This window comes from Montipora capricornis, chromosome 2, assembly GCF_036669925.1.
Source record: "Montipora capricornis isolate CH-2021 chromosome 2, ASM3666992v2, whole genome shotgun sequence".
In the NCBI taxonomy this organism is placed as follows: Eukaryota; Metazoa; Cnidaria; class Anthozoa; order Scleractinia; family Acroporidae; genus Montipora; species Montipora capricornis.
The window spans coordinates 23,153,035-23,178,034 of NC_090884.1; the positions used below are offsets into that span (position 1 = coordinate 23,153,035).

Genomic DNA, 25,000 nt, shown 5'->3' on the forward strand with positions numbered 1-25,000 from the left:
CTAAAACTTTCGTTCATCCTTGATCTCTCGCGCCGCCTTAAAAATGGCGCGAAAGTTTGGCGCGAACTGCAGCAAATGCCAGCGATCAACAGATCAGCAGCCGAGCAATTCAAATGTTTTCAGATCAACCGGAAGGATTTATTTCAAAACAAGGACTTTAATATCTTTTAACTTACAGAAGTAATATTTTTATACTTTCAAGTGCTCTTTTTTATATTTTTGCCTTATATATTTTTTAATTCCATCTTTTATCGTTTTTTTATTGCCCGAATTTTGTGCGTTTTGTCCCCCCCCCCCCCCCCGCTCGCCCGGCTCGTACGCCTATGGTTCGAACCCGCCACCTCTCTCACGGTAGCCCGATTCTCAACCAGCGGACCAGTCGGTCGGCAAAACTATGTTTGAAGTACATTTGTAAATACAGGATACCCATTCTTTGTCTTTCTTTTTTCGCCAGAATCGTGTCATTGCTATTCCTGAGGAATTGCAAGAGCCTACAGTGCTTGGAGAGGAAATGAGCAACTTTCAGCTCTTATGCAATGTTGAGTCAAATGACATGAGGTAAAGTCTTACTCGTACTTGATTAGCAACTTCAAATCCAATCAAGAAAATCATCAAACCTTATTTTTCAGTTAATCCTCACCTTTCCCAAGAGGTAAAAAGACCGTAAAGAAATAACTCAAGTATGTGTAATGGGTTAGCAATTTAGATATGTTCTTCAGGAGCTGTCGCTTGGTGACAAAAATCAAAGCACGACCTGGACAGATAAGAGGTGTGGCGAGTTCGTTGTCGATCATTCGCGAAGTAATTCTCGATCCCTGACAGTTTCCACACGAAAGATGGTCGTCACTCAATGAATGCCACGTGAATTCAAATATGTAGTCATAGGGTAAGATCGACGACAAGTGATCAAAAGGATCGTTACCCCTATTTATCTACTTTCAGTGTACTGTCATGCCTAGGATGGTTATTCACCATAACAATGAACTATCTTCAGGGAGCATTAGGTGAGAAAAAAGACTCGATCATTCAAATTGCAAAGGAATTTTTTTGAAAGTTTGACAACTAACATTTGCACTTATGCTTTAAGCTGGAGCAACACACTTTTTATTTTATTTTATTTTATGTTCATGTTGGTGTCAAACAAAAATATAAACATAACCAGTCCTTGCGCATACGTTCTGCGCAACTCCAGATACTCGGATTTCCTATCGGTGATGCTCACTAACGCAGGGATATTTTTGCGCGGTTCAAAACTGTGCAGAGAAAGTAGATTTTTGTAAGTACGCTTGGTATCCAAAAAAAAAATTGGGGGTAACCATGCATTTTTTAGAAATAATTAAGCTTCAATTTGAGAATGAACGCCATACATTGCTTTGTGTTTTAGAGCTTTTTACAAATATTGTTCATGAATTATCTTTGAAAAATGGGGGTTACCCCCAATTCAATAACACTTGTTTAGATCTACGTTTTCTGCATAATCATAAATTGGGGCAAACATACCTTTGAATCAGTAGGCACCGTCCTTAAAATACTTGAATCTATTTGAATGTTGCATTCAAAGGAGATTCAGGTTGTCGTTCTAACGTTAGCAAGGTAACCTGGAATTCATGCAAGTTTGCCTATTTAACGATGAATCCAGGAAACATGGCATCGGCAATTATAAACTCCAGTCTGCACTTGCTAATGTATCCAGTTATTAATGCTTCTTGAATTGCCTTGCATAAACCTGAACATTATATTAGATGCGTTCATAGCCTCAATTTCGAAAATAGCATGCAATAAGTACACCTTTCCGTTGTTAATAATTGTTGTTCATTTAACAAAAATGACCTACCAGTTTCCAAAAAAGTGACCAATAAAGCCTCTTGTTCCTACTGGATTACTACAGAAATTTGTTTAAAATAGAAAGATGCCATAAAATCGGATAATGCATGTTCCCATTCGTAGACTTCTTTTTAAAAAAGTATCTTCCGCTACGCCTTTGGTTATTAATGCTTTAAAGAACGTCTCAAACCTAAACAATTATCCTGTACAAAATCTCAGTTTAGGTGAAAAAAGTTCGCGGTTCGCATACACCATCTCTGACGTCGATTATTATGACTTCCACTGAAGTATTTTAAGCGAGCTATCCATGAGCAGCATCAATCAAACCTTTCTTCAGTAGTCGCTTGCTTAGCACGTCACCGCAACATAGACAGTATTGATTTTGTTCTATAGCTTGTGGCTGCCATCCCCTGGGATCTAACAGCTCCGAATGTGAGTCTTATGGAGGACAGTGTCATTGCAAACCCGGAGTGGAAGGTCGCGATTGTGGTAGATGCAAGCCAGGCTTTTATAATCTCACCCAAAGTGGCTGTACACGTGAGTATCCCCTTTCAGCATTCGGGTCGGTATCCATCGAAAATAAGAAACTTGGGTAATATAATAAAAAAAGGAATTCCCGTCAAAGACTAAAATGAACATTTCACTTTGTCTTCGCTTAGCATGCAGGTGTAATGGACCCAACAAAATCTGTGATCCAACTACAGGCACGTGTGAATGTCCTGAAAACACGATCGGTAGAACTTGTCTGCCTTGCCAATGTAATAACAACACGAACAAGTGTCTTAGAACAGAAGAGTGTATTGAATGCCAGTTTAACACCACCGGGTTCTCCTGCCAGCATTGTGCCCAAGGACACTTTGGTAATGCAGTTAATCAGCAGTGTAATGGTAAGTTAAGCAATAAGGACGATGTACCAAAAACTTCCTGGGCCCAATTGTTCGAAAGCCGATTCACGCCAACCCACAATTAAAAAATAAATCGAAGTTTTAATTTCGCCTTCTGAAAGGGCTTTCAACAAGTTATTTTATGCTCAAAGTAAAGGAAAAAGTAAGTCACAACTGAAGGACAAAAATCTTTCGGGAAATCGCTTTTGATTGGTTAATAAACTAGAATCAAAGTTCACGATAACCCAGGGTTCACTTGACCGAGCTTTGAACAACCAATGTGGGAATTTTCGTCAGTGGAGATATATTCCTAGCTTCGTGAGGCGAGACGGCGTTTCGAGTCGCTAATGTAATTCGAAAACCAACAACCAACCTTTGACTTGATTTGCTTTCATCGTTAATTTCAGTTTACAGTGTCCCCAATTAGTGCTCCAGCGCTAGACTAGACTAGACACTTAAGTAAAGTTCCTTTCCTTTTCGGATTAGCCTGCGAAAGAGTCCGTCTTGCTCACACATAGCACATTAGCCCTTGCTAATGAAGATAGATAAAGTTTCATCTAAAACATATTTGTACTAAAACGTAGTTGTAACTTCTTCCACGAGAGGACAAGTAACTCCAGCATAAATTCCGAGGTTTAACACACTTTATTGAAGTAGACGGAGAAGCTAAAATGCAAGCAAACATTACTAAGCAATCTTGAAACGGAAAAACGGTAGAAAGGAACACTTACACTTGTTCCTGAGATGGGACTAAGAAAGACACATCAACACTATACAACGAAGACTGCACTGAAAGCGTCGCAGAAGAAGAAGAAGAGGAAGAATCAGAACGGCCCTTGGCGGAGAATTTGATCTGCTTTGAAGCGAACACACGACAACTCAAAATAAATTATAAACCGGCATTAAATTACGCTAAGTCAGTTAACTAAGAAACACATTCCGCACGAAAAGCAAACTAGCGATAAACACTCCTTCACAAAAAATACAACGAACACTAATGAAGAGGCGTTTAGATCTTTACAGTAGTGGCTTTCCTTAAGGTTGTCCCTCACCTGTTGGCTTTACCGAAAATTTCGCTTATCATAAAGAAGCTAGTAAGTGTACGGAGACCGAACACTTTTTGATCCCCATTAAAACTCCATTGCTGAGTGTCAGACCCGGAATCAGGGGTGAAGATAATAAAATGTACACCAAAAGAAGTTATTGAAGGCACAAAACATACTTCACTTTTTGTCTCCATGCTTCTCCAGCCTGTTCATGCAATGAAGATGGCTCAGTGGATCAAGAATGCAACCGAGTAACCGGACAATGTAACTGTAAAAAAAACGTAACAGGCAGAAACTGCAGTATGTGCAAGGTGAGGAGTTTTCTACCAACGTACCCGTTGGAATCTCGTTTAAGCTCCAGAATTTCTAGAGGCTTCTTGAAGAAAAACTGTTTCCTCAGGTCTCTGGGAAATAAAAGCTGGATTTGTTTTTCTCCAAAGGCTCGAGGTGATGGCCCTCGACTAAGACCGGAATTTACTGGCCCGGTTAACTCGTGCAAAGTAAGAGCAGAGCAAAAGCAAGCCTTGAGCGACCGCAAATGCAAGAAAAATAAGATACGCTGATGCAGTTGAGGTCGTGATTCAAAATGGCCGTTGAGTCTGACGGCATCTTTGTTTCAAGTTCAATCGAGATGACTTGAAACGTTTGCATTGCCCAGGTCCACACGCAAATGCAAGGGCTTGAAAATGAAAACTCTTCCACTTCTTACTTTGGCGCCTGCGTTTGCCTTGCATTTCATGTGTATATTTCCCTATGTTTGCATTTTCATCAACATGTTCCCTTGTGTTGCATATGTGAACCGCAAATGCAAGGAAAATAAGATACGCTGGTGCAGTTGAGGTCATAATTCAAAATGGCCGTCGAGTCTGACGGCACCGTGCACCGGTGGCTCAGTTGGTTGAGCATTGTGCTGCCATGCGGGAGGTCGTGAGTTTGAATCCGGCCGGACCAACACTCAGGGTCTTAAAATAACTGACTTTCAAGTCTTCTCGGATAAGGACTATAAACCGTAGGCCCCGTGTCACAACCCTTCAATGATATGTTCACAACCCAGTGGGACGTAAAAGAACCCACACACTATTCGTAAAGAGTAGGGCATGGAGTTCCCGGTGTTGTGGTCAGGCCTCATCTCATTCATCTCATGTGCTGGGTGAGATCGCTAATGGAAGGATTACGTTTTTGCAAACGTTGGCTGTGTAGCACTTATATATGAACAGACTTAACTGATTAGAGTGTCATGTGAAGTGCTAAGTTTTCCACCCCATATGAACCGCATGTGGGCGTTAGCCCTACTGATGGAAATGGGCCCACACAAGGACAGAGAAAAACTCTGACCAGGGTGACCAGTTAAGTCTGTTCATATATAAGTGCTACACGGCCAACGTTTGCAAAAACGTAATCCTTCCTTGTACTTGTACATGTTAATTGCCGTGACTTTAATATCTTCAGTTCCTACGGCCTGCTCCCGCCTGAACTTGTAGCTCAGTCGGGAGAGCAGCGGTGATCTAACCCGAAGGTCGTGGGTTCAATTCCCACCTTGGTCAGGGTTTTTCTCTGTCCTTGTGTGGGCCCATTTCCATCAGTAGGGCTAACGCTCACATAGTTCATATGGGGTGGAAAACTTAGCACTTCACATTACACTCTAATCAGTTGAGATCGCTAATGGACTGATAGCGGCTGCCAGCGGCGCATATATATGCTGATGTCCGATCTCAACCATAGATCTCTTGCTTGTAAAGCGCATTTGAATTTGTTAATAGAAAATTAGCTATATAAGTTCATTACCATTACCATTGAACCACGTTAAGATATGCAAACAAGGAGGAGACATATTTGGATTCCAGGGGCTACTGAGTAAAGCCAGCCACGGGAAAGTCTTAAAGCGTAATAGAGCATTGTGGCAGCCGAAATATATTGTGTCAATTGTTTTTCTCGTTGTTGCCAGTCTTGTACTTTTTTTTCTAACTAGACGAATTTCCTTTTTCATTCAAAAGGAATAAGAAATACTGTTTAAAATGTAACTACACTGATTGACTGTTCATCATTGTAGGAGACAAAAGTATTGTGATATTTATCAGGCCCCAATAAAACGTCTTTTCTTCCAGAGGAACACTTTTGATTTTGGCCCTCATGGATGTCGGGACTGTAAGTGCAACCCTTACGGGTCAGCGAATATGGATTGCTCTCCTAGTGGCCAGTGTTCATGCCTAGCTAATGTGACAGGGATGAAATGCACGCAGTGCCCCCTGGGCTTTTATGGACTTCCAATGATGGCATGCCGAGGTAATATTCGCTTACATTAAATGTTGCATGGTCACGTTCAATTATATGACACAGTCAAGCCTGCAGACCAATGCCGGGGACACTTTCTCAAAGAACCAAGAAAAACGCACTAAGAGTTTTTGTCACCTAATGGGTAGAATATCCGAACAGCGTTAATCAGTGTTGTCGTGTCTATAATTCATTATTCACTTCCATTGACACCGTTTGACTTTACTCTTGCACATTTATTTCATGTTTACACCTGTACTTCCTATATTTCTTTTTCCTGCACTCTCGCAAGAATCATCTTATGATAAGGAGGTAGGCTGCACGGTAAGAAGAATAAGAAGAAGACCTGCATTGGAGATCATTTGATTGTTTTTTGTGGTAGTGCACTGTAAGCACTACACACTATGTAACCGGGTTGTAAGAGTGTAAGAGCGTATAAAGTCCGTGGTGATAATAGGCCCGCAGCGCGGTGCATAATTCTCGAAAATAAACAGGTCTGTTGGAAGCGTGCTCGAGTTTCAACAAATGAGCCCCAAAATCGGTAAGAATTTGTGACGCTGGTGAATAATAAAGCAGCTGCTATTTCCAAAACGATGGAATTAACTGTGGTGATAATTAACCTCGTCTAGGAGAGTGAACGTTTAACTTTGCAAAAACAATGGTCAACCTCAAGAGTTGGGAGATTGTGATCTTTTTGTTGAATTTGCACATTTCTTGTCAAACTTTATAACACTTGAAAGAAAAAAAACGAACTAACAAAAACAAAACCCCGGTGTCTTGCCATCATTTTGACACAGATGTTACTTTCGATTTCGCGATTTCCTCCTGCAGCCAAAAGTACAACAGAAAAATTGAACGTAGCAAAAATCTCCTAAAATGCTTTTTGCTGATGGTAACTTATTATATTCGCGATTCAAATTTATGTTGTTTTCATATTGCAAATTTTGTCGCTGATGGCAAAATATTTTATTGTCGATCGACACTTCCTGAAAATTTTCTTCTGCTCTTCCTGAAAACTATACATCAACAATTATTTACTTTTGCATCAAATTTGTTTTTGCATAAAGCAGGCTGACAAAAATCTGCACCTTGCTTAGTTCGCATTTCTTGAGTGTTAAAATAGAATTTTTGGTCCTTTGTTTCTTACAGAAAGTCGTGTATTTTGAGGTCACCCATCCAAATACCAACCCCCCCGCACAGGGCTTAACTTCATTGAACATTTGTCTTGGAAAGCTATCAGAGGCTTTTGATGATAGAGAAGTTGCAGGGGAACTTGAAAATGCCCAACATGTCAGCCTCGAAGCCAGTGTTTCTCCATTCCCTTTCATTTTCTTCAATCGTTCTGGTTTTAGTATGTTACTAGTAACCACATGTCTTCTCAGGGGGCTATTTACCAAACACATCTACCATGGCACTAAAATGACATACGATCCCAAAACAATATCGTGTACTATTAGAGCTACATATTACGCAAAGACAACTTGAATCCCCTGGAAAACAAAACGCAGCTCCGGTTGACAGTGATGGAATAAAGGGCTGTGTTAGTGCATTATCACACGTAGGCAATGCGTGCATATTTTTTCACAATGGTTTTCATGTGAGTATCTTTCACTGTCTCCTTTTTTCGTGCCACTAAACTTATGCCCGGTAAATTAATTAAATTACTGGGATCCCGGATGCAACCATTCCATGCGTCATATATAGCCATCCTTGCATCAAAGGGGGGAATTTCAAGGAAATGAATGGTAGCGAATTCAGTTCCAAATAAAGCTCAATCGAAGAAAATGGCCCAACACACTCAACGATCCCTCAAATTTAATTGTGTGTAATTGATTACACGTCTTACCGACAGCCATGATGCGGAGTGATACTTGCAAACACCAACCGGCTGACGTCATAAATATATTATTGGCATGCGGTCCATTAGTTCGTGGAATTACCTTGGCTAAGTTAATGATTGAGATCTTTGAATAACTAGGGGAAAAGTTTAAAATCTCGAGCCGCCAGTCTCGGGTTAGGACGAAAATCCGTGTTTCCATCTCAAACCTCTCTTTCGCAAACTTTGTTTGGACCATGGTAAGAAAACACTTCTTTAAGACATATTTTCTTTGGAGGGTGTCTTAGTCTGGCTTATTCGGCAGTGTTATAAAGCATTTTTTAGTGCATTTAGACATATAATGTGTTTAATAAATCTGTAGCTCGAATATTTTGCCGACTTTCCAATTAAAAAGCAATGGATGTAATTTCAACAAACTTACCTATTTGCTCACTTTGCTGGTTGTAGCGCATCTCAGATATGCTTTAATGTGACTTCATTTGACTTTGTAACTGCGTGATGCTGAGTCAATCACCCACATTTCACCCTTGCATACCCTATGGTCTCCTGTAGCTCAATGGTTAGAGCATCCGACTACAGCACGGAGGGTCTTAGGATCAAATCCTATCTGGACCTCGGTTTTTTTGCGAGCTTCCAATGGATGCAATTACGACAAACATATATGTATACATCATTTTCATATTGCTTCACAAATATTCCAATATAACTTACACAGCAGCTTTCAACCCGTAAAGACAGCTGCTTCATGAAATGTTTTTTAAAATTTTTTTTAGAATGCAACTGCAGTGAGATTGGTGCGGTTAATGGCACGGCGTGTGTGAACGATAATGTTGGACAGTGCCATTGTAAACGTGGAGTCACTGGAAGGGCATGTGATAGATGTATGAAGTATTTTACAAACTTTTCTAACACCGGATGTGCAGGTAATATTGAATGAAAGTCGCCAATTGAGCGTATCGTTAATTACAAATTGTTTGCTTAGTGATTAGACCCAGTAGGTTCCTCGACTACCGAGGAATTGCCCCAGCCCACCAACATCCACGAGTATCATATGTAATATTTCCAGATTTTATTTCAGTATGGCTGTTTTCATTCACAGAATGTTCTCAGTGTATGAAGAGATTGCAACACTCAATTGTCGATGCGGCAAACAACACAAATGTGACTGAAGAAAAGTTTCAGGTGTTGCAGGAGTTTTCAAAATTCAATGCACCTCTTATGGAAACAGCTAGCCTAATGGAACAAGCTGAGGTCTGTAATTGATAAAAAGGCCAGTTAAATTACAGTACTTAAGAAAAATAACGCTTTCAAAGACTATGACGATTTGCTATGTTATTTCAGAAAGAGAGGCAACACCTTTATGGAAGGATAGCGGCAGGAAACGAAGCTTACCACGAGCATGTCACATTGCGCATCCCTCAGATAAACACGAGCCTTCAAGACACCTACACCAGGGTAGACAGAAAAATGAATTCTTGTGAATCAGTCTTATTAGAATATCCCGCGATTTATGTGCAAGTAATCGCAAATTTTCCCGGCAGTAACTTTTCGTTCTTCCAGCAAAGCAAGTTTTTGTACTATCGTGTAGCCAGAGTATTTTTTCAATTTCCCATTTTTTTCTCACCGGGAGATTGTCAAACTGCCATTAGAAAAAAAAAATGCTGAAAGTGTGACAACTACAAAACCGACTGATTACTCCCTTGACTTACAATTGTGGCCGGCTTTCCTCTTTCCTCTTTGTTAACCATTAAGCATGGCGTGTTGAAAGATTAAAGTTTTTCATCAATTACTTGAAAAGTGGCGTCGGTAAAGTGACGATTTTGGCATCTGCTTAATTAATGAACGCCTTGCAAAATCATAGAAAGGCGTGAAAGAACTGATGCGGTTCTTAGTCCAATGAAAACTAAGCAATCTGGAACTTCTCTAGACGAATATCGGGAATTCTTGGTTTTCATCAACGTGATGAGACGGCCATGTTGGTATACAAAACAATAGAAAATGGCCCCACAAGTTTTGCATGATAATAGAGTCAAATTCCCAAAAGATATTTTACGGCATTGTTCTGTACACCAACATGGCCGCCGTTACGTTAGATGCAAACCATTAATACGACATGATCAGTGCGAACTGCGACTTTTATGATGGTTACAAGATGTTGGAGATGTGGTCTGTATTATCGTTCTCTGGGACAAAAAGTATCCTACTAATTTGAACATGTTTTGTCATATCACCTCTTTAGCTATTTGGTGAGTTTCAGTATGAGTTCTTTTTTGTTTCCTTGTTTTAAAGGCTCAATATCTGAGCAACCTATCCAAAGATGCGGCTTCAAACTTTACCGTTCATTTGGAGGAAGTTAGAAATACCAAGAATAAAACGTCGTGGGTCCAGCAATATTTGAATTGTAAGTCTTTTACTTTCATCGTTTTTCAAGCGACCTCTTTCCTTGAAAACAAAGCAAAAGCACTTTTAAAATGTTATCACGTGATGATATCCTGATTTTATTTTCTACAGCAGTGGACGATGTAATCGAAGATATACGAACTGCTTTAATTGAGTACGATGTCATCGCATCAGAAGCTCTGGTAGATTCTATGAAGGCTTTCAACAGTACAAGAGAAAGAAACTTCACACAACATTTAGACAATATTGCCGAAAACATACAAATGACTGAAAACGTTACTTTTCAAACAGAAGAAACTCTGAGAAGGGTAAGACTCGGGATCTTTCTAAAGATAAAATGTGAGAAATACGTTTTTCTTGGATACATCTATCCGGCCCCAAATATTTTATTATTTTGACAGTGTTTCTTTAGTTTACTGCTCTCATAAAACAGTTTTGGTTATGTGACAGGTATTTTCGCAATTAACTCTTGCCCGAGAGTTAGAAGATACAGTCAAAGAAAAAAAGGAAAACTTTACCAGGATCCAAGAGTTCTATAACCAATCACATGACCAGTTCATGGGAGATATCGAAAAGGTTTATAGTCATTCACGAGAAGTAGAGGAAACACTTATGGAAACGAAGGTAAAAATTATTTCCCATCACAATGGATTTCAGTGTCGTCTAACGTGTCCCTATGCACAAAGCAACTCCGTCATCGGTTGCAGATTACTCCGCAGAGAGTTGCAAGAACCATGTCCACATCGGAAAAAAGTATTCCTTTGAAAAGAGGTTAAACGGTTACATTCTGTTGCTGCCCACTAAAAGTGGTAAACTAACACGATATGTGATTATACGGTTAAAAAAGCTCTTATAAGTTTTCCCTATGAGCAAACGACCCTGAATTTACCTTCAAATACCTGCTACCAGTTATCAGTTATGCTTTAATAATGGATGATAGAGTGCCATGGGATGCCAAAAGTCAAACCCTAAACCCTTAGCAACATATGTCATGCATACAGTGAATTACATGCTGCAGGCTGGCTGATCAACAGAACTTTACTACGTGCTGTATAATGGGTTAGGAAGGCGCATGCGCACGAAAGAGGTGGGACTTAAATTAAAGAACAGGGTTGTATTTCATTTGTAAATTGCTCAGTTGTTGTCAATTTCGTTTCAAATTGAATAGAGCCCAAGACAGGCTTGTTTAACATTATTTTTGTGTCTCTAGGACATTTTCGAGCAAGAGTTACTGACTTTGAATAGGACTCTGGCCTTGTTAGAAGACACAAATATAACCCTTACAAACACACAGATTTTGCTAACAGAAGGGGAGTCATTACTTGAGGTATTTCCAAAGAATAAATTTTCTTAGTTCTAGCATGATAGAAGAATTCATGAAATAACATACATTATCACACATCATTATCGGTTCTAATTCACCGAAAGTATGTCAATTGATCTCAAACTGCTGGGCGCACAAACTTGAAATAGACCTCCTTGGTTTCATGTGCATATTGTCCATTTAAAGCCATGTGAATTCTTTTAGGGAAAAGTTTTCTCTTCTTGAGATTTTTTTTGTTTCGGCCAACTTGCACTCAGTAATCATAGAATGAAACGATTTCCTGACTCACGCTCGCAATGTTTACTGGGATAGCATTTACCGCAGGGAAGGAAGTTTATCGAGTGGAAGATTAAAAATGATTCACAAAAGGTAAAAAACTAAAAGAAATAAAGAAAAAAAATTAAGAAAAAAACAAAAATATCGATGATGAACATGCTCAAGCGAACCACTTCTGAAAAAATTGACATTTCGTATGCTAGAATATGCATCTTAAAAGAAACACTATTTATTTGTTGCTTCACTGGGGGCAGGGAAATTAACGATTTCATGTTTCAGTAAAAGTCCCTTTGCCGTTGAATCAACTGCCTCGAGCCACTTTGAGGCAAAACGGTATCATCTTCATCCCAATGTATCCCAACGATTTGAGGCAAATTCGGTTTTTTTCGTTCGCATTTTCTGTTCGTTGACGTATTGATGACTTTGCCCAGAAAATGACGCTTGGGGAGGAGGAAGCGACGGATGAAGAAGAAGAAGAAGAAGGTCAAAAATGCAAATTCCCTGTGAAAACAGATTAGAAAAGGTCCTTTCATTTTTGAACCCGTGAGTTGTCAAGAAAATAGCCGGGTTCGATATTGGGATGTTGCTAACGGGTTCTCACGTCAACTATGGTGAAACTTGGCATAAATTCGGGGTGGTCATTTATTTCAAATTGAACAGCACTCGGGTGATTACGTCTTCAAATGTCATTATGGAGTTTAAGCAAGCGCTATAGCAAGTAATTTGCGATTACTCTGTCTGGTTCACGTTGTACGATACGGGCGAAGTTTCCTGTAACTGGATGGGTGCGAAAGGTGTTAAGTAAAAGTAAAAAATGAATAATTCATTAATGTAAGCTTACTTTGTCCTGAAAACCGATTTGAGTCACATTTTACTATTCTCCGATTTAGCCATAATCGCATTCTTCTCAAATCAAGTTGGTGATTTTACGTTGTTGTTTTGTGGAATACAGCTGAGGAGTGTTTTATGTTCCTTTTTCCGTGGGTGGTAAGACTGTTGGCACCAAAGGAAGGCTACGAAAGCGACAAGTGATGTCTTAAAACGAGTAACCTATTCAATCGATTTCCTGGCTTGGAGCTAAAAGAACAGTCAGGAAGCTTGATCTTCAATTGACTAAAGACGATAATTTGGTGATTGGTTTGCGTTGAAACGCTTAATAAGTAAGAAAATACCTTTTATTTGATTCCTTTTGTTCGTTTATCAATCCACAGGATCTTTTCCAAATGTACAACGGAAATTTCGTACCCTCGTGTAGTCTAACGAATGTGTCTGACCTGCTAGGAAAAGAATTCAGAAAAATTAAAGTCAGCCTTGAAAATGCTACTGTGAACTTAAGACGGGCCCAAACTCACGCATTTCACCTGGAGTCACTCGCTCAACAAATTGAAGAGTAAGTACAGACTGGAATGTACAGTATCAATCAAGAGAAATGAATGGTTGAAATAAAACGAATTTTTTTTCAATAAATCGTCGCTCTTAAAAGCGATTTACGGTATCAATTCAACAAATATCAACGTAAATTAAAATTTTTGTAAAGTTTGTCCATGTGAGACTTATGGGGGTCGGGCAAGTAGACATCTTAAGCCTAAAAAATGTTAATAAAAATCAAACACTAATATATTCATGTGATGTTCATGGGATATAAGTTTAAAAAACGTGTCAATCACAGGCCGTAAATGGAAAGCACTTTGCAAAAAGGAAATTGTCTTTCAACGTTCGATCTTGTGCTTTAAGATCGGTTGCCCATTGTTATTGCGCAACGAGTGGCCATACGCAGAGTAAGATTGAAAGGGCATTACATAAACACCTTTTTCTTTTTGAATAGTTTCGAAAACAGTGCTTCTCTTCTGGGGTGCAATGTCGTAAATTCGGATATTTCGAAGGCTTCTTGATTCAAAAGCAAAGTTTAGTTCAAGCATAGCGTACACTTTTCGAGATTGGAACTTTGCTTGTAAAAACGTATTAATCAAAGTAGATCAATTCCTGAAAGGAAACTCGAAAACAGACGTCTCGAGGGCCGGGTTAGCTCTTCCTCAGAACGGGCTGACTCTGTCAGTTATAAATAGAACGCCATTATGGAGATAAGTATCTCACCGAACGAAAATTAAGGAGACAGTGCAAAGTGAACTTTCAGTGGACGAAGGTGTGGTACATAAGTGCATTTAATTGCAAGTAAGACGCTGATTCAACTGGAGCTTAGCCTTAACCCTTACCTTGTTCCACTTGAGCCGTTAATTTTAATAGGTAGCACAAAGACTTCGTGGTTGTTACCGCTTCCGCCGGCACGAGGTGTCAGTGCTTTCAGTTAGAATTGGTGGAAATGCTTAATGTAGCAATCACCTTTTTTAGGTCTCAGACATGAAACATGGTTCTTAGATCTAGTTAATTATTTAGTCTTCACTTTAATAAACATCAGTACTGAGAACGCTTGACTCAGTCACTGGAGAAAGAATCTCGTGTCTCACGTCTCACCCAGGAAGCATTGAGCAGATTATAATAGATTGATTCATGGATATACCTTCAAATATTAAGGCTGTATGCAAAAATTCAAAATTCAAGTCCATTATAATCAATTACTAAACTTAAATGAAGGATATCTACCTGATCATAGATTTTTTTCTTCATGTAGGACATTTAACCACAGTCATCCTCATGGCTCTCGAGCCTTGCTAGCCATCGACGAATATCTTGGTATACACGAAATGATTAACAAAACCCTGAAGCTTGTTCAACAGGCTAACAACACTCTTAACAACATTACCAAAGAGGTTAGTAATTACTGTATAAGGCTTTCTGGGCTTTTTTAACAAGGGGTTGCCTTTGCCATTATAGCTTTCATAATAACTAAAACAAACCAGCCTCAGTCGACCACATTTATCATGCGCCGCTCTGACTGTTGAAGTCACTCTTCTAAATTCTTCTTAATTCAACAGGGACGAAGAGGTTGAAAAATGCATAAGTACTTGCCTAAGACTAAGACAAACGTTGAGAGGGCCCTTTGACCGGTTGAGGCATGTTTCCAACAAATATCATTGAATAGCATAACTCTAAACGACAATGATTACTATTTTAGAATATATGAAATTCATATATTTGAACTGCGGATGGGCATGAAATGAAACTGCGCTATCAAGCCATCTAACAGTTGGTCTATCGCGAGTTCAAGTTGAGCGATGTAAGAGAGATCATCGCAGTTAGATAAGAAACTTAAACAGCTAAGCAAGTAAGTAAGAAAAATCCAGGCTTGAACTGGATTCAAACCCATGACCGCAGGATTTCACTGCACCTGCTCTACCAACTGAGCTGTCTTCTCAACTTGAATTCGCGATAGACCTTGACTGTTAGATGGATTGATAGGGCAGTTTGTAAAGCAGGTGCAACGTAAAAAACATCTCTGTTGTTGAACAGACTTATATCTGGCTAATTCTGCAAGAACGCTTATTAATAATTTTAAAAAAAAGCCTCTACGTAATATAAATTTTAAGGACGTTCGCGCCAATTGTTTCTGCGCATCCTTACTGCGCACGCAAATGCACACGCCACGTCATACACGAGCGCATGCTAAGTAATAAAATGAGAAATGATAGGGCAAAAGGCCATTGCTATAGCTTTGCCTGGATTTAACAGTCTTGGACGTTCAGTGACCCCTATTTTTCTTTCCAGAAACGGATTGTATTTACATTTCTCTCCACGTTGTCCAAAAATGAACAAAAAATCAATGTGGGAAGTTAAAAAAATTTCAAGATTTCTGCTCACGGGACATCAAATCCTGCCATCTTACGGCTGCAAGGCGCGTGAAACTGTGGTCGCTAAATGCGAACTTGATCTTTAAGGAACCTCAGCAGTTGACTAAATTCACTTAATAAGTCCAGTTAAATAATATTTGGCAGAGAAGATTTCACTTCAAAGATTTGATTGCAATATATTTGGGTTTACAGACACTGGCCTTATTCGCTAACGAAGCCCGATTTTGTCACATTTTGGGTGTTTTCCGGGCATGTTCTCTCCAAAACGAAGTCGGTGACCCCCCATTTTTTTACATTTCTGACATAACTAACTCATCATCTTACAGTGGTAAAAATTTCAGAAAAAAATCAATGTTGAAAAATTTTCGCGCGAACGTCCTTAAATAAAGTAAACCTCGTTGTGCTTACAAAGACAATTTCAGCAATTGTCAAGTACTTACAAAATTCTGAGATAAAGTAAACATTTAACTGTATCTGAACTAATGACTTCCTCGGTAAACTGAAAATAAGAACCGTTCCTTCAACTCGCCAAATTTGAAGTAATTCGTATCCACGCATTGCCTTCAACTCATCATTTGTAGTTTAGCGTGTTTTCATCAGCTGACTTCCAACGAAGGGCAGAGATGATTTTCGAAGGCTACCACGACCTATACAACGGTACAATGAGGAGAAACCTCTCAATACACCGTAAGTATTTGTTGAAACGTCTTGAACATTCAAGAAAACAGTGTTATGACATTTCAATAAAAGAGCTAGGTTAGTGATCATTTCTTGCCATCATGTTGGCCACATCGCATCCATGAAATAAACTAACCCTTTCATAGAGGAGCTCCGCGAAGGCGCGCACGCGGAGCCCCATGGGTAAGGAAATTGGTTTTCGTAGCCGTACGACCGTACGTACGTCCACCCCTCCACGTATGCCAATGTCACCACTATCACGTGACCACAACGCGGGCTCAAGTTCAGAGCTCATGTAGGTCAGCTGTTTTTTCTAAGTTGGCCGCTGACCAGATACTGTGTTTCTATTGGATCGCAAGCTCAAGCCAGGTTAACTTTATTGTAATAAATGAATAACTCGGGAGCTCCACTTTTTGGCTTGGCTATATCTATATATTACGTACCCATCTACAAAAGTATAGTTTAAAAGATTACAAAAAGATGGAGTAAGAGGAACCGCACACTTTCATTCACCCAAATCTTCTGTCTAGGATTGAACCACGCCCATGATAAACGGTTTTTTTTTCTCTAGTATATCTGAGTCGCATCCATGATCACGGAGGGTCGTGGGTTCGAATCCCATCTGGGGCTCGGATTTTTCCGAGTTCCCAGTGTGTCTATCAACATTTCATTTCATATGTGTATCTCTGAATCAAATGCATGTTTTCGTTAATCTACTGTAGTTAACATGTTCTATCTTCTTTACCAAGACGTGTAAGAAGGCCGATTTCAGCCCTTGCACTATGGCAGGGCAATTGCTATCTGTACCCAGTCAAAAGGCCAAGCACCAACACGTCTCTTTTATCACAGATCAGTGATAAAGCATCCGAGCAAGTAATCGGAGGGCAATGGGTTCGACTCCAATTGAGGGAGAATTGCATTTTTTCCCGAATACACTTTCACTTCCACTCAGGCATTGACATTTTAGTCAATGGCATCGATAGAATTTCCTCTCGGATATGTGCCTATGTGGTAGATTGTTGCCTTTCATGATTAAAGATCAACGAATGAGGGGATTATTTCGTAAAGCAACTGAAGTGCTGCCTCGATGGGAAAGTAAAACACAATAATATGGTTTTGCTAAACGAATTGATGAAGGTCGAAGTACCAACGTGGAAAGATTGAATGACTAACGATCAAAACCTAAACGTCAACCAGTCAATATTTACATACATGCATACAAACATACTTAATTGACCACTCCCCATAGGGGCTTTTCAGGGCCAATGAACACAATCACGACAGAACAGAACATTCAACAACAGCTAGGAAGTTGAACCAGGGACTACCAGGAATAAATTCAACCGGTGTTCAGAGCGGGTCTTGAACCCGGGATCCCCCGGATCTCAAGGCAAGCGCCCTGACCACTGGGCCACACTGCCTCCTAAACGGTGGTAATTCGACCTTCATCAGTTTGTTTGATAAAACCAAATTTTCATGTTAAAAGATTTTTCTTTGGCATCACGAGAATCTTAAAGACGGTTTTCAATCACGTTTTGAGACGGACATGTTGATGCAGAAAACCGGCAATAGCAAATTTTGGCTCATGTTTTGCATTGCAATAGAGTCTCTATTGTTCTGTGCACCAAAATAACTGCTGTGACGTCGGCTAAAACCATCTATTGTTTACTAATTCAGGTTTGGAAAGGGCTGTTTATGACGCAAATGAAACGTTCCAGGATTCTGTCACTGCATGGAACAAGGTCTATGAAGAGTTTCCCTCCCTTCAGAATTACACAGGGAGATATACAGCGGCCGCTGCCGATGGTACGTTCCAGACAAAGTCAACCTAATAGTTCCCACTAATTTAGGTTATCATGCTTGCATATAACCTCATTTTATGAAGCATTATGTACACTTGATCGTGTGGATGGCCCAGCGAATAAGTGAATGGACGAACACGACCTTGCGAACCATGACAACGTAAAAAATATACTTGTCGCTCAATCGGAGAGGATTTTTTTCATCCACATTAGCAAATAAAAATTTTCCCAAAAATTTGCCACAAAAATCTTGTTCGTGTGCTTGAGGCCTGAGCAACATCTTCCGAAATTAGCCTTTTGAGGCATCTGTAATCGCAACTAGCCTTGCGTGTCCATTTGCGACACAACTCTCAGTCTGGGTCAGATCTCGAGGATACACACCAGGGTCTAAACTCTCAAAGCGGGACACTAATGTCCGTTTTTGTACCGGAGACGCATAGTTCGTCTAGGACGAACTTGGGCAAACATTTTTCTGCGTCTGTTACGTCGTCTAGTACAAAGACGGGCACAAGACGCATTATGCGTCTGGACGAACTATCCAGTTGAGTGCGTTTTCCATGGATAGTTCGTAGTGCGCCTTGTGTCCGGCTTTACACTAGACAAATTTAACAGAGGCTGAAAAAATGTTTCCCAAAGTTCCTCCCAGACGAATTATGCGTCTTATATAGTACGTGCCGTTTTTACACTAGACGGAAAACATGAGAGACGCATAATTCGCCTGGACGGATTAAGCGTCTCTGGTACAAAAACGGCCAATTAGGGAGTTCTAAGTCGGTACGACGGGAAAGGCAGTGCCACCAACACCAAGTAAAGATAATCGTGCTGAATATGTGTTAGACATTTTAGTACCGTCTCTGTGCCCTTATTGCTATAAAACAACAGCTTGAAATAGTCAGACTTGACAACAAAGGCATGCAATAGTTAACCCTTTTTATTGGTTTCGCTGTTCCAGCCAATTCAGTCATTTTCGTAAACGGGAAGGTTAATCCATAAGTAAACAGATCTCATGTTTCCAAACAAAATCATGTGAGGAAGGTGATTAAAACTCGTTGGCGAGACTGTTAAATTAAATCTCTAAAAAGAATGCTACTAGTTCTTCAATGACCGATCGTGTTGTACTTAAAATTTGCGTACGACTCCTTTCAGCACCGGAAGTGTTATCTAGCCTCTCTGATGCGCAGAATCAAGTAACAAACACAAGTGTACTTCTGGGCTCCCTGGAAACACATTTAAGTCAGATGGAACGTGTTGTTCTCGAGCTACTCCACAAAACCTCTATTATAAGGAATACGTCAAAGGAAGGAATAACATTGATGAATGAGTCCTTTGTTAATGGTGAGCAGTACCTCGTTGTCGAATCTGTATAACTGAGAAAAGCTATATTGTGCACACATATCTCTAATAATGACGCGTTAATTTAAACTCGATTATACCAAAGCCTGAAAACAGCCGTAAGGCATTACGATCACAAAAAAGGCCACCCATCAAAACAAAACTATTAAACGATGACTTTAGGGACTTGTCAGAAATTAGCAGGGGGGAGGGGAGGGGGTGGAAAACCGGGGAGGGTCACAGTTTTTTGAGCCCTTCAAAAGAGAGGGCCATGGAAAAAATAGACAGCAAAAGTGGGAGGGTTACAAGAAATTAAGCCGTTTTGATCATAAAGGGTTGCTTTAATATTATCTTATAACACAAATACAAACCAGGTAGAGTATGAAAATCATGCCACACGAAATATTTCCTGCCATATGAACAAGTCAAGCTATTGATAGTTTTGAATGCAGTTCGTGTATCTTGGTTTCCAGTGGTAACATCCTATTGAGCCAAAAGCTTTTTTTGTCCTGTTTCTCTAACAGAGACATCACTTGCATGTTAGGTTTGCTTTATTAAAAATGCTGAACAAGTTTTCTTCTACAACTGTATAACAAATTGGGGGGAGGGGGAGGTGTCAGAGAATTTTAGGATGAGTTCCAGGGGAGGGTCAAGACATTTCAATCCCTTACCAAGGGAGGGCCATTTTACTTTCGCCGCTTTACTGAAAATCTCCACCACCCCCCTCCCCCTGTTAATTTCTGACAAGTCCCTTACAAGGCAACCTTATAATCCCCTACGTCTTGGCAAAAAAGGCAGTGTGATTGTAGTTTAGGTGAGGAAACATGAAATGGTCTTGCGAAAATAATACAGTACGATATTACCTCATATAATTCATTCTAGTACTGAACGTCACCAAACAGCTGTCACCAAGCCCAACTGAACCAGCAGTGAATGCAACAGTACGAGAAGCCAAGGCAGTCATGGATTCACTTCCATCTTTTAGGAACCAGACAGAAATTAAAATAAATTCTGTATCAAGCAAACTCCAAAGCATCAAGCACTTAGTGGCTTCGATCCCATTCGCTCTTCATATTGAAAATGATAGCTCGATTATGCTGGTACCCTCAAAGAGTACGATTGAAAATCCTCACACAAGTGAGATTTCGGTTGACATCAAGACTTACCGCAGCGAGGGAACGTTTCTCTACATGATAGGAGACCCAAACAATTTGACCGCTAGAAGTGATGATGAAATGGTGAGTATTTTTTATACAGGAGCTTTACACCGTTTCTAGACTTACGCACTCATGCATACCTGTTTTATGCGATCAGACATTAGAGCCCATACAATGGGGTGTAGTCGTTTTCTATGACTAACTGCGAAAGGTTATAGTTCAGAGTTACAGCAATTATGACTGGCATTTTGAAAATAATGTAGGCAAACAACTGATCAAAACATTGCAATTGATGTCAAGTCAGTAATGTTTGGAAACCAACTATAAGATGATGGCAACAGCTTTGAATAATAAGCGAGACTTACATAAAGATCTTTCCTTTTAGACAAACACTCTTTGGTTGTTCGTATCAAACAGCTCTGTTCATCTCGTACTTAACCTCGGTCACGGACCAATCACCGCCCACAATCCTCTTGAACTTAAGAATGACACTTGGTACAACATTTATGCTACCAGGTAAGTTTCCTTTACAGAAACCAGGTCCATTTCGAAATGTTTTACAGCAAAAACCTCCAAACCAAGTCACTAGGCCACAACGCACATTAGGAAAGTGGAGCAAGGTTCACGAGCCCGTTGAAGTTCTGTGACAAATAATTGGGGGTTTGGGTAGTTTTGAATGCAAACAATAGAGCGTATGTATCTGACAGCCTTATTATTATATATTAAGGTCCTTAATATATACGTGAAAAAATTGTCATTTGTCTCGGTGAAAAACAAATGGCGGCTAATGTGGTGGGGGAATAGGTTCTTTATTTCATCAACATCAGTCAAGATTTCTTGACAGTTTGTTTTCAGTAAGCATTTCATTTGAAACACAGATTTGGAGGCGTGGTATCCTTAACAGTTAGTTCTGACATTAATGAAAGAGAAACAGTGACGACAAATGGCTCATCCGACAGTGGAGAAAACGTTCTTCAGCTGACAACCCAAAGTTCTATTTATCTGGGTGGACTGCCGAGCAACTTAACGGTATTTACTAATAAGCTCTGTACGAGTCAGCAAATGATCCCCAAAATACACCGCAAATCATCCCGGAACGCAAATCATCCCAATATTGGACTGCAAAATGATCCCGAAAAAAATAGGGAATGGCATGGATGGTGGGATGGTCTGGATAGCGAATTTAAAAATCTTTTAAATCTTGGCTCACAACGCGTTTCCGCCTGATAGTATCCCAGGAATACTGCATTTTGTTTCCTACTATGCTGTTATGAATTGCATCACAGAAACAATCATCAAAAACTGAAAACTAGATGCATGTTTGATGACAGAATGAGAATAGGGCTGTTTTTTGTGTTTTGATCATTCCAATAAAAGACATAACATATAGGAAACCTCGTACTCTCTGATCATGATCTTATAGCGCAGCCGCGAGTCTGCCCTCATGCGTACAGGAAACGTAGTAAACCTGTGAAATGAAAGAGATGAACATTTCTTACATCATCATAATAATAATAATAATAATAATAATAATAATAATAATAATAATCAAGTGAAGCTATGATCCTCGCAGTTATGAACGCAATTTTTGCAATTGCGTAAACAAGCCTGAAAAATTCAGGACTTCAACGGGGTTTGAACCCGTGACCTCGCGATACCAGTGCGACACTCTAACCAACTGAGCTATGAAGCCACTGACGTTGGGAGCTTGTGGTATCGCGAGGTCACCGATTCAAACCCCGTTGAAGTCCTGAATTTTTCAAGCTTCTTTAAGCAATTGCAAAAATTGCGTTCATAACTGCGAGGATCATAGCTTTACTTGATTTCATATCCGCAGTTCATATATGATCCATTTCACATATCATTTCATCGTTAATAATAATAATAATAATAACAACTTTACTAAGTGTACATGGATTTAGCACAAGAGCACTAATTGGGGAAACTAACGAAATTAACTAGAATTAAATCAATTGAAATCAAATATTGGTTTTTGTGGAGAAAGGAAAACCGGAGTACCCGGAGAAAAACCTGAGGAACCAACAAACTCAACCCACATATGACGTCGAGTCTGGAAATTGAACCCGGGCCTCATTGCTGGGGGGCGAATGCTCTCACCACTGCGACCCCTGCTTCCCTTAATAAGCTGTTTTGCAAGAAAAAACGGCAAAACATCCGATTAAAAAAAAAACCACCTTTTTTAAAAAAGCTTATTTCAATTTCGTGGCCAAAAATTATAAAACTTTTCTGCAGGAATCGCAAGAACTCAATTACTTCAACGGGATTATTGACAACTTTGTTATGGACAAAACACGATATAATCTCTGGGATTCTGAAGAAACTCACGGTAGCGGAGTACTTTACGCTGCACCACGCTACAAAAGACCTTTTTATCCCACCAATGGAAAGACCGTCAGTTTTTTCGGAAATGGCTACCTCCAGCATGCCTTGGGACAGTTCAATGGCAGCTTAGGATTTACCGCAGTTGAGTTGGATTTCAGGACACTGCATCAAAATGGAATCATTATGGCAATTTCAGGCGACCAAGGCAGATATCACTTTGTCATTTACATTCAAAACGGACAAGTTAATTTCTATTTCGAACCTGACCAAGATGATGGCATCATACTTAAGAGTACCGGGTATAGTATGTTGATTTTCTGTACAATGATAGTGCAGCATAGAATTCAATTAATGAAATTGCAAAGTAGTCCGTTGCAAAGCAACGCTTTTTCTTAAGAATCTTATTCCTTGGTGTATTTTTGCCCTCATGAAGCTTTAATTGCAACATCGCGAAATGAGCCCAACAGGTCAAAGCCATCCAAATCACAGATACTAATACTTTGTATATACTCACTCAGTGATCTTGGTGTTTCGAGCGATCTGATTGGTTCGTTATTTCGGAGTAATTGAGCATTATTCACTCGCTAAGTCTTTGGATGCTTTCTTCTGCAAAATGTTGTTGAGATTACTTCGTGAGTTAAACGCGGTAAATATTCTGCCACCATTCACCGAGATTGAAAAGAATAGTTGTTAAATATTCTTTGTTTTTCATTTACTACGAAATTTTGAAAATTTCTGTCGGGAAGTAAATGAAACACGACTCTGCTTAAAGACTTGCCACAGAAACATTACCACGTCAAATTTTAAAGTAAAGGAGGCGGTCCATGGCGGGGAAAGCTTTTCTGATGTACGTCTCCAAAACTATCATAAAAGAAACCTCGAAGATACCCTCAAATATCCGGATTTGGATCAAATGCGACCTATCTGCCGTCACTATCTGTCAGTTTCTCCCCTAGAAAGCACATTGATTGCATCGATCTTAATTTAGGTCGTCCTATGCAAATGGTCGGTGGTATCATATTCGTGCTGTTCGTACACGTACGAACGCGACGTTGTCCGTCAAGCCAGCAGGCTCATCTGAGACACCAGACAACCGATTTGTTGGGACCGGTATGACACTGATGGCCAAAGACCACGTGATTACATTTGGCGCTCTTAATCCAGAAAGGTGAGATCATTGAGATAATTGCACTAGTATTGAATTTTAGCAAGGGAATCAGAGCTGGACTTCAAGGGAAGGATAGAGACGATGCAGCTTACAATAATATGTATTGACTGTCACTTTACTTTCAGCATAACCAGCTTTGAGGTGACCGATGTATTTTCTGGAGACATGGTCAATTTGCTTTTGTTCAGTGCCACATCCGGTACTCTGATGCCGCGAGTGTTCAGTGATCCAGAACTGTTGATTGGCAAACAAGGAGTGTCCTTTAGTGGAATTATTAAAGGACCGGTAAGAGGATTTTACGTATGGGAGTGACAAGGCCTGTAAAGACACCATCCTCTATCATGTGAAAACGCGATGAACCTATATAAGCTTGAGAGTTTGTTGCATTTTATTCAAGTGTTGGTTTAACGTACAAAGCTTGTTAGTTCTGTAGCAGATGATTCCGATATTACTTAGGGAACGCAGATTTCAACTTCAACTAATGTAGGTCCGTAATACACTTCAAGCACAGAGTGCTTTCTAATATATTTTACGGAATCTTGCTAGAAGTTTCATTACATTCGTGATCATCCTTTACATAACGTTCGATTCTTTCTTCGTTGATGGTGACCATCGTTGCTTATGTCTTACAGATCGAGTATGGAACACGTTTCTATGGTTACGAAATAGCTTCAGGGGAATGCTCTTACGCAAGTATTAACGTCGACCGTGAAGACAAAGCGCTGTCTTCTGTGACATTCATATTTAAGACCGAAGCGGAAAGTGGAGTGCTTCTGTACATCGGAAATGACGTAAGATTGCCAGGTTCAATTTTATCCGTTAAGTGAATTAACCCCAAACTGCTCTAATGAGATAACCATACAATTATTTTACAACAAGTTGCAAAAATAGTACAGACACTTCACCTTCTTG

General features: G+C 39.8%; 1 protein-coding gene and 1 non-coding gene across 3 annotated transcripts in view; one reads left to right on the top strand and one right to left on the bottom strand.

Moving 5' to 3' along the window:
* LOC138039132 (laminin subunit gamma-1-like) overlaps positions 1-25,000 on the top strand; it is a 77,405-nt gene that overhangs the window by 28,919 nt on the left and 23,486 nt on the right. For both annotated transcript variants that reach the window (XM_068885315.1, XM_068885316.1), the window contains 25 exons: positions 455-558; positions 943-1,004; positions 2,218-2,361; positions 2,484-2,711; positions 3,959-4,065; positions 5,860-6,037; positions 8,636-8,785; positions 8,962-9,113; positions 9,204-9,317; positions 10,152-10,263; positions 10,374-10,570; positions 10,713-10,886; positions 11,473-11,589; positions 13,074-13,252; positions 14,492-14,630; positions 16,190-16,295; positions 17,964-18,092; positions 19,235-19,423; positions 20,303-20,658; positions 20,963-21,093; positions 21,456-21,606; positions 22,831-23,219; positions 23,909-24,088; positions 24,214-24,373; positions 24,721-24,879. In XM_068885315.1, the coding sequence (XP_068741416.1) occupies positions 455-558; positions 943-1,004; positions 2,218-2,361; positions 2,484-2,711; positions 3,959-4,065; positions 5,860-6,037; positions 8,636-8,785; positions 8,962-9,113; positions 9,204-9,317; positions 10,152-10,263; positions 10,374-10,570; positions 10,713-10,886; positions 11,473-11,589; positions 13,074-13,252; positions 14,492-14,630; positions 16,190-16,295; positions 17,964-18,092; positions 19,235-19,423; positions 20,303-20,658; positions 20,963-21,093; positions 21,456-21,606; positions 22,831-23,219; positions 23,909-24,088; positions 24,214-24,373; positions 24,721-24,879 (4,107 nt within the window). The remainder of the gene's footprint in view (positions 1-454; positions 559-942; positions 1,005-2,217; positions 2,362-2,483; positions 2,712-3,958; positions 4,066-5,859; positions 6,038-8,635; positions 8,786-8,961; positions 9,114-9,203; positions 9,318-10,151; positions 10,264-10,373; positions 10,571-10,712; positions 10,887-11,472; positions 11,590-13,073; positions 13,253-14,491; positions 14,631-16,189; positions 16,296-17,963; positions 18,093-19,234; positions 19,424-20,302; positions 20,659-20,962; positions 21,094-21,455; positions 21,607-22,830; positions 23,220-23,908; positions 24,089-24,213; positions 24,374-24,720; positions 24,880-25,000) is intronic.
* Positions 22,198-22,270, bottom strand: Trnat-ggu (transfer RNA threonine (anticodon GGU)). Its single transcript has one exon. It is a non-coding gene; the product is annotated as a tRNA-Thr (tRNA).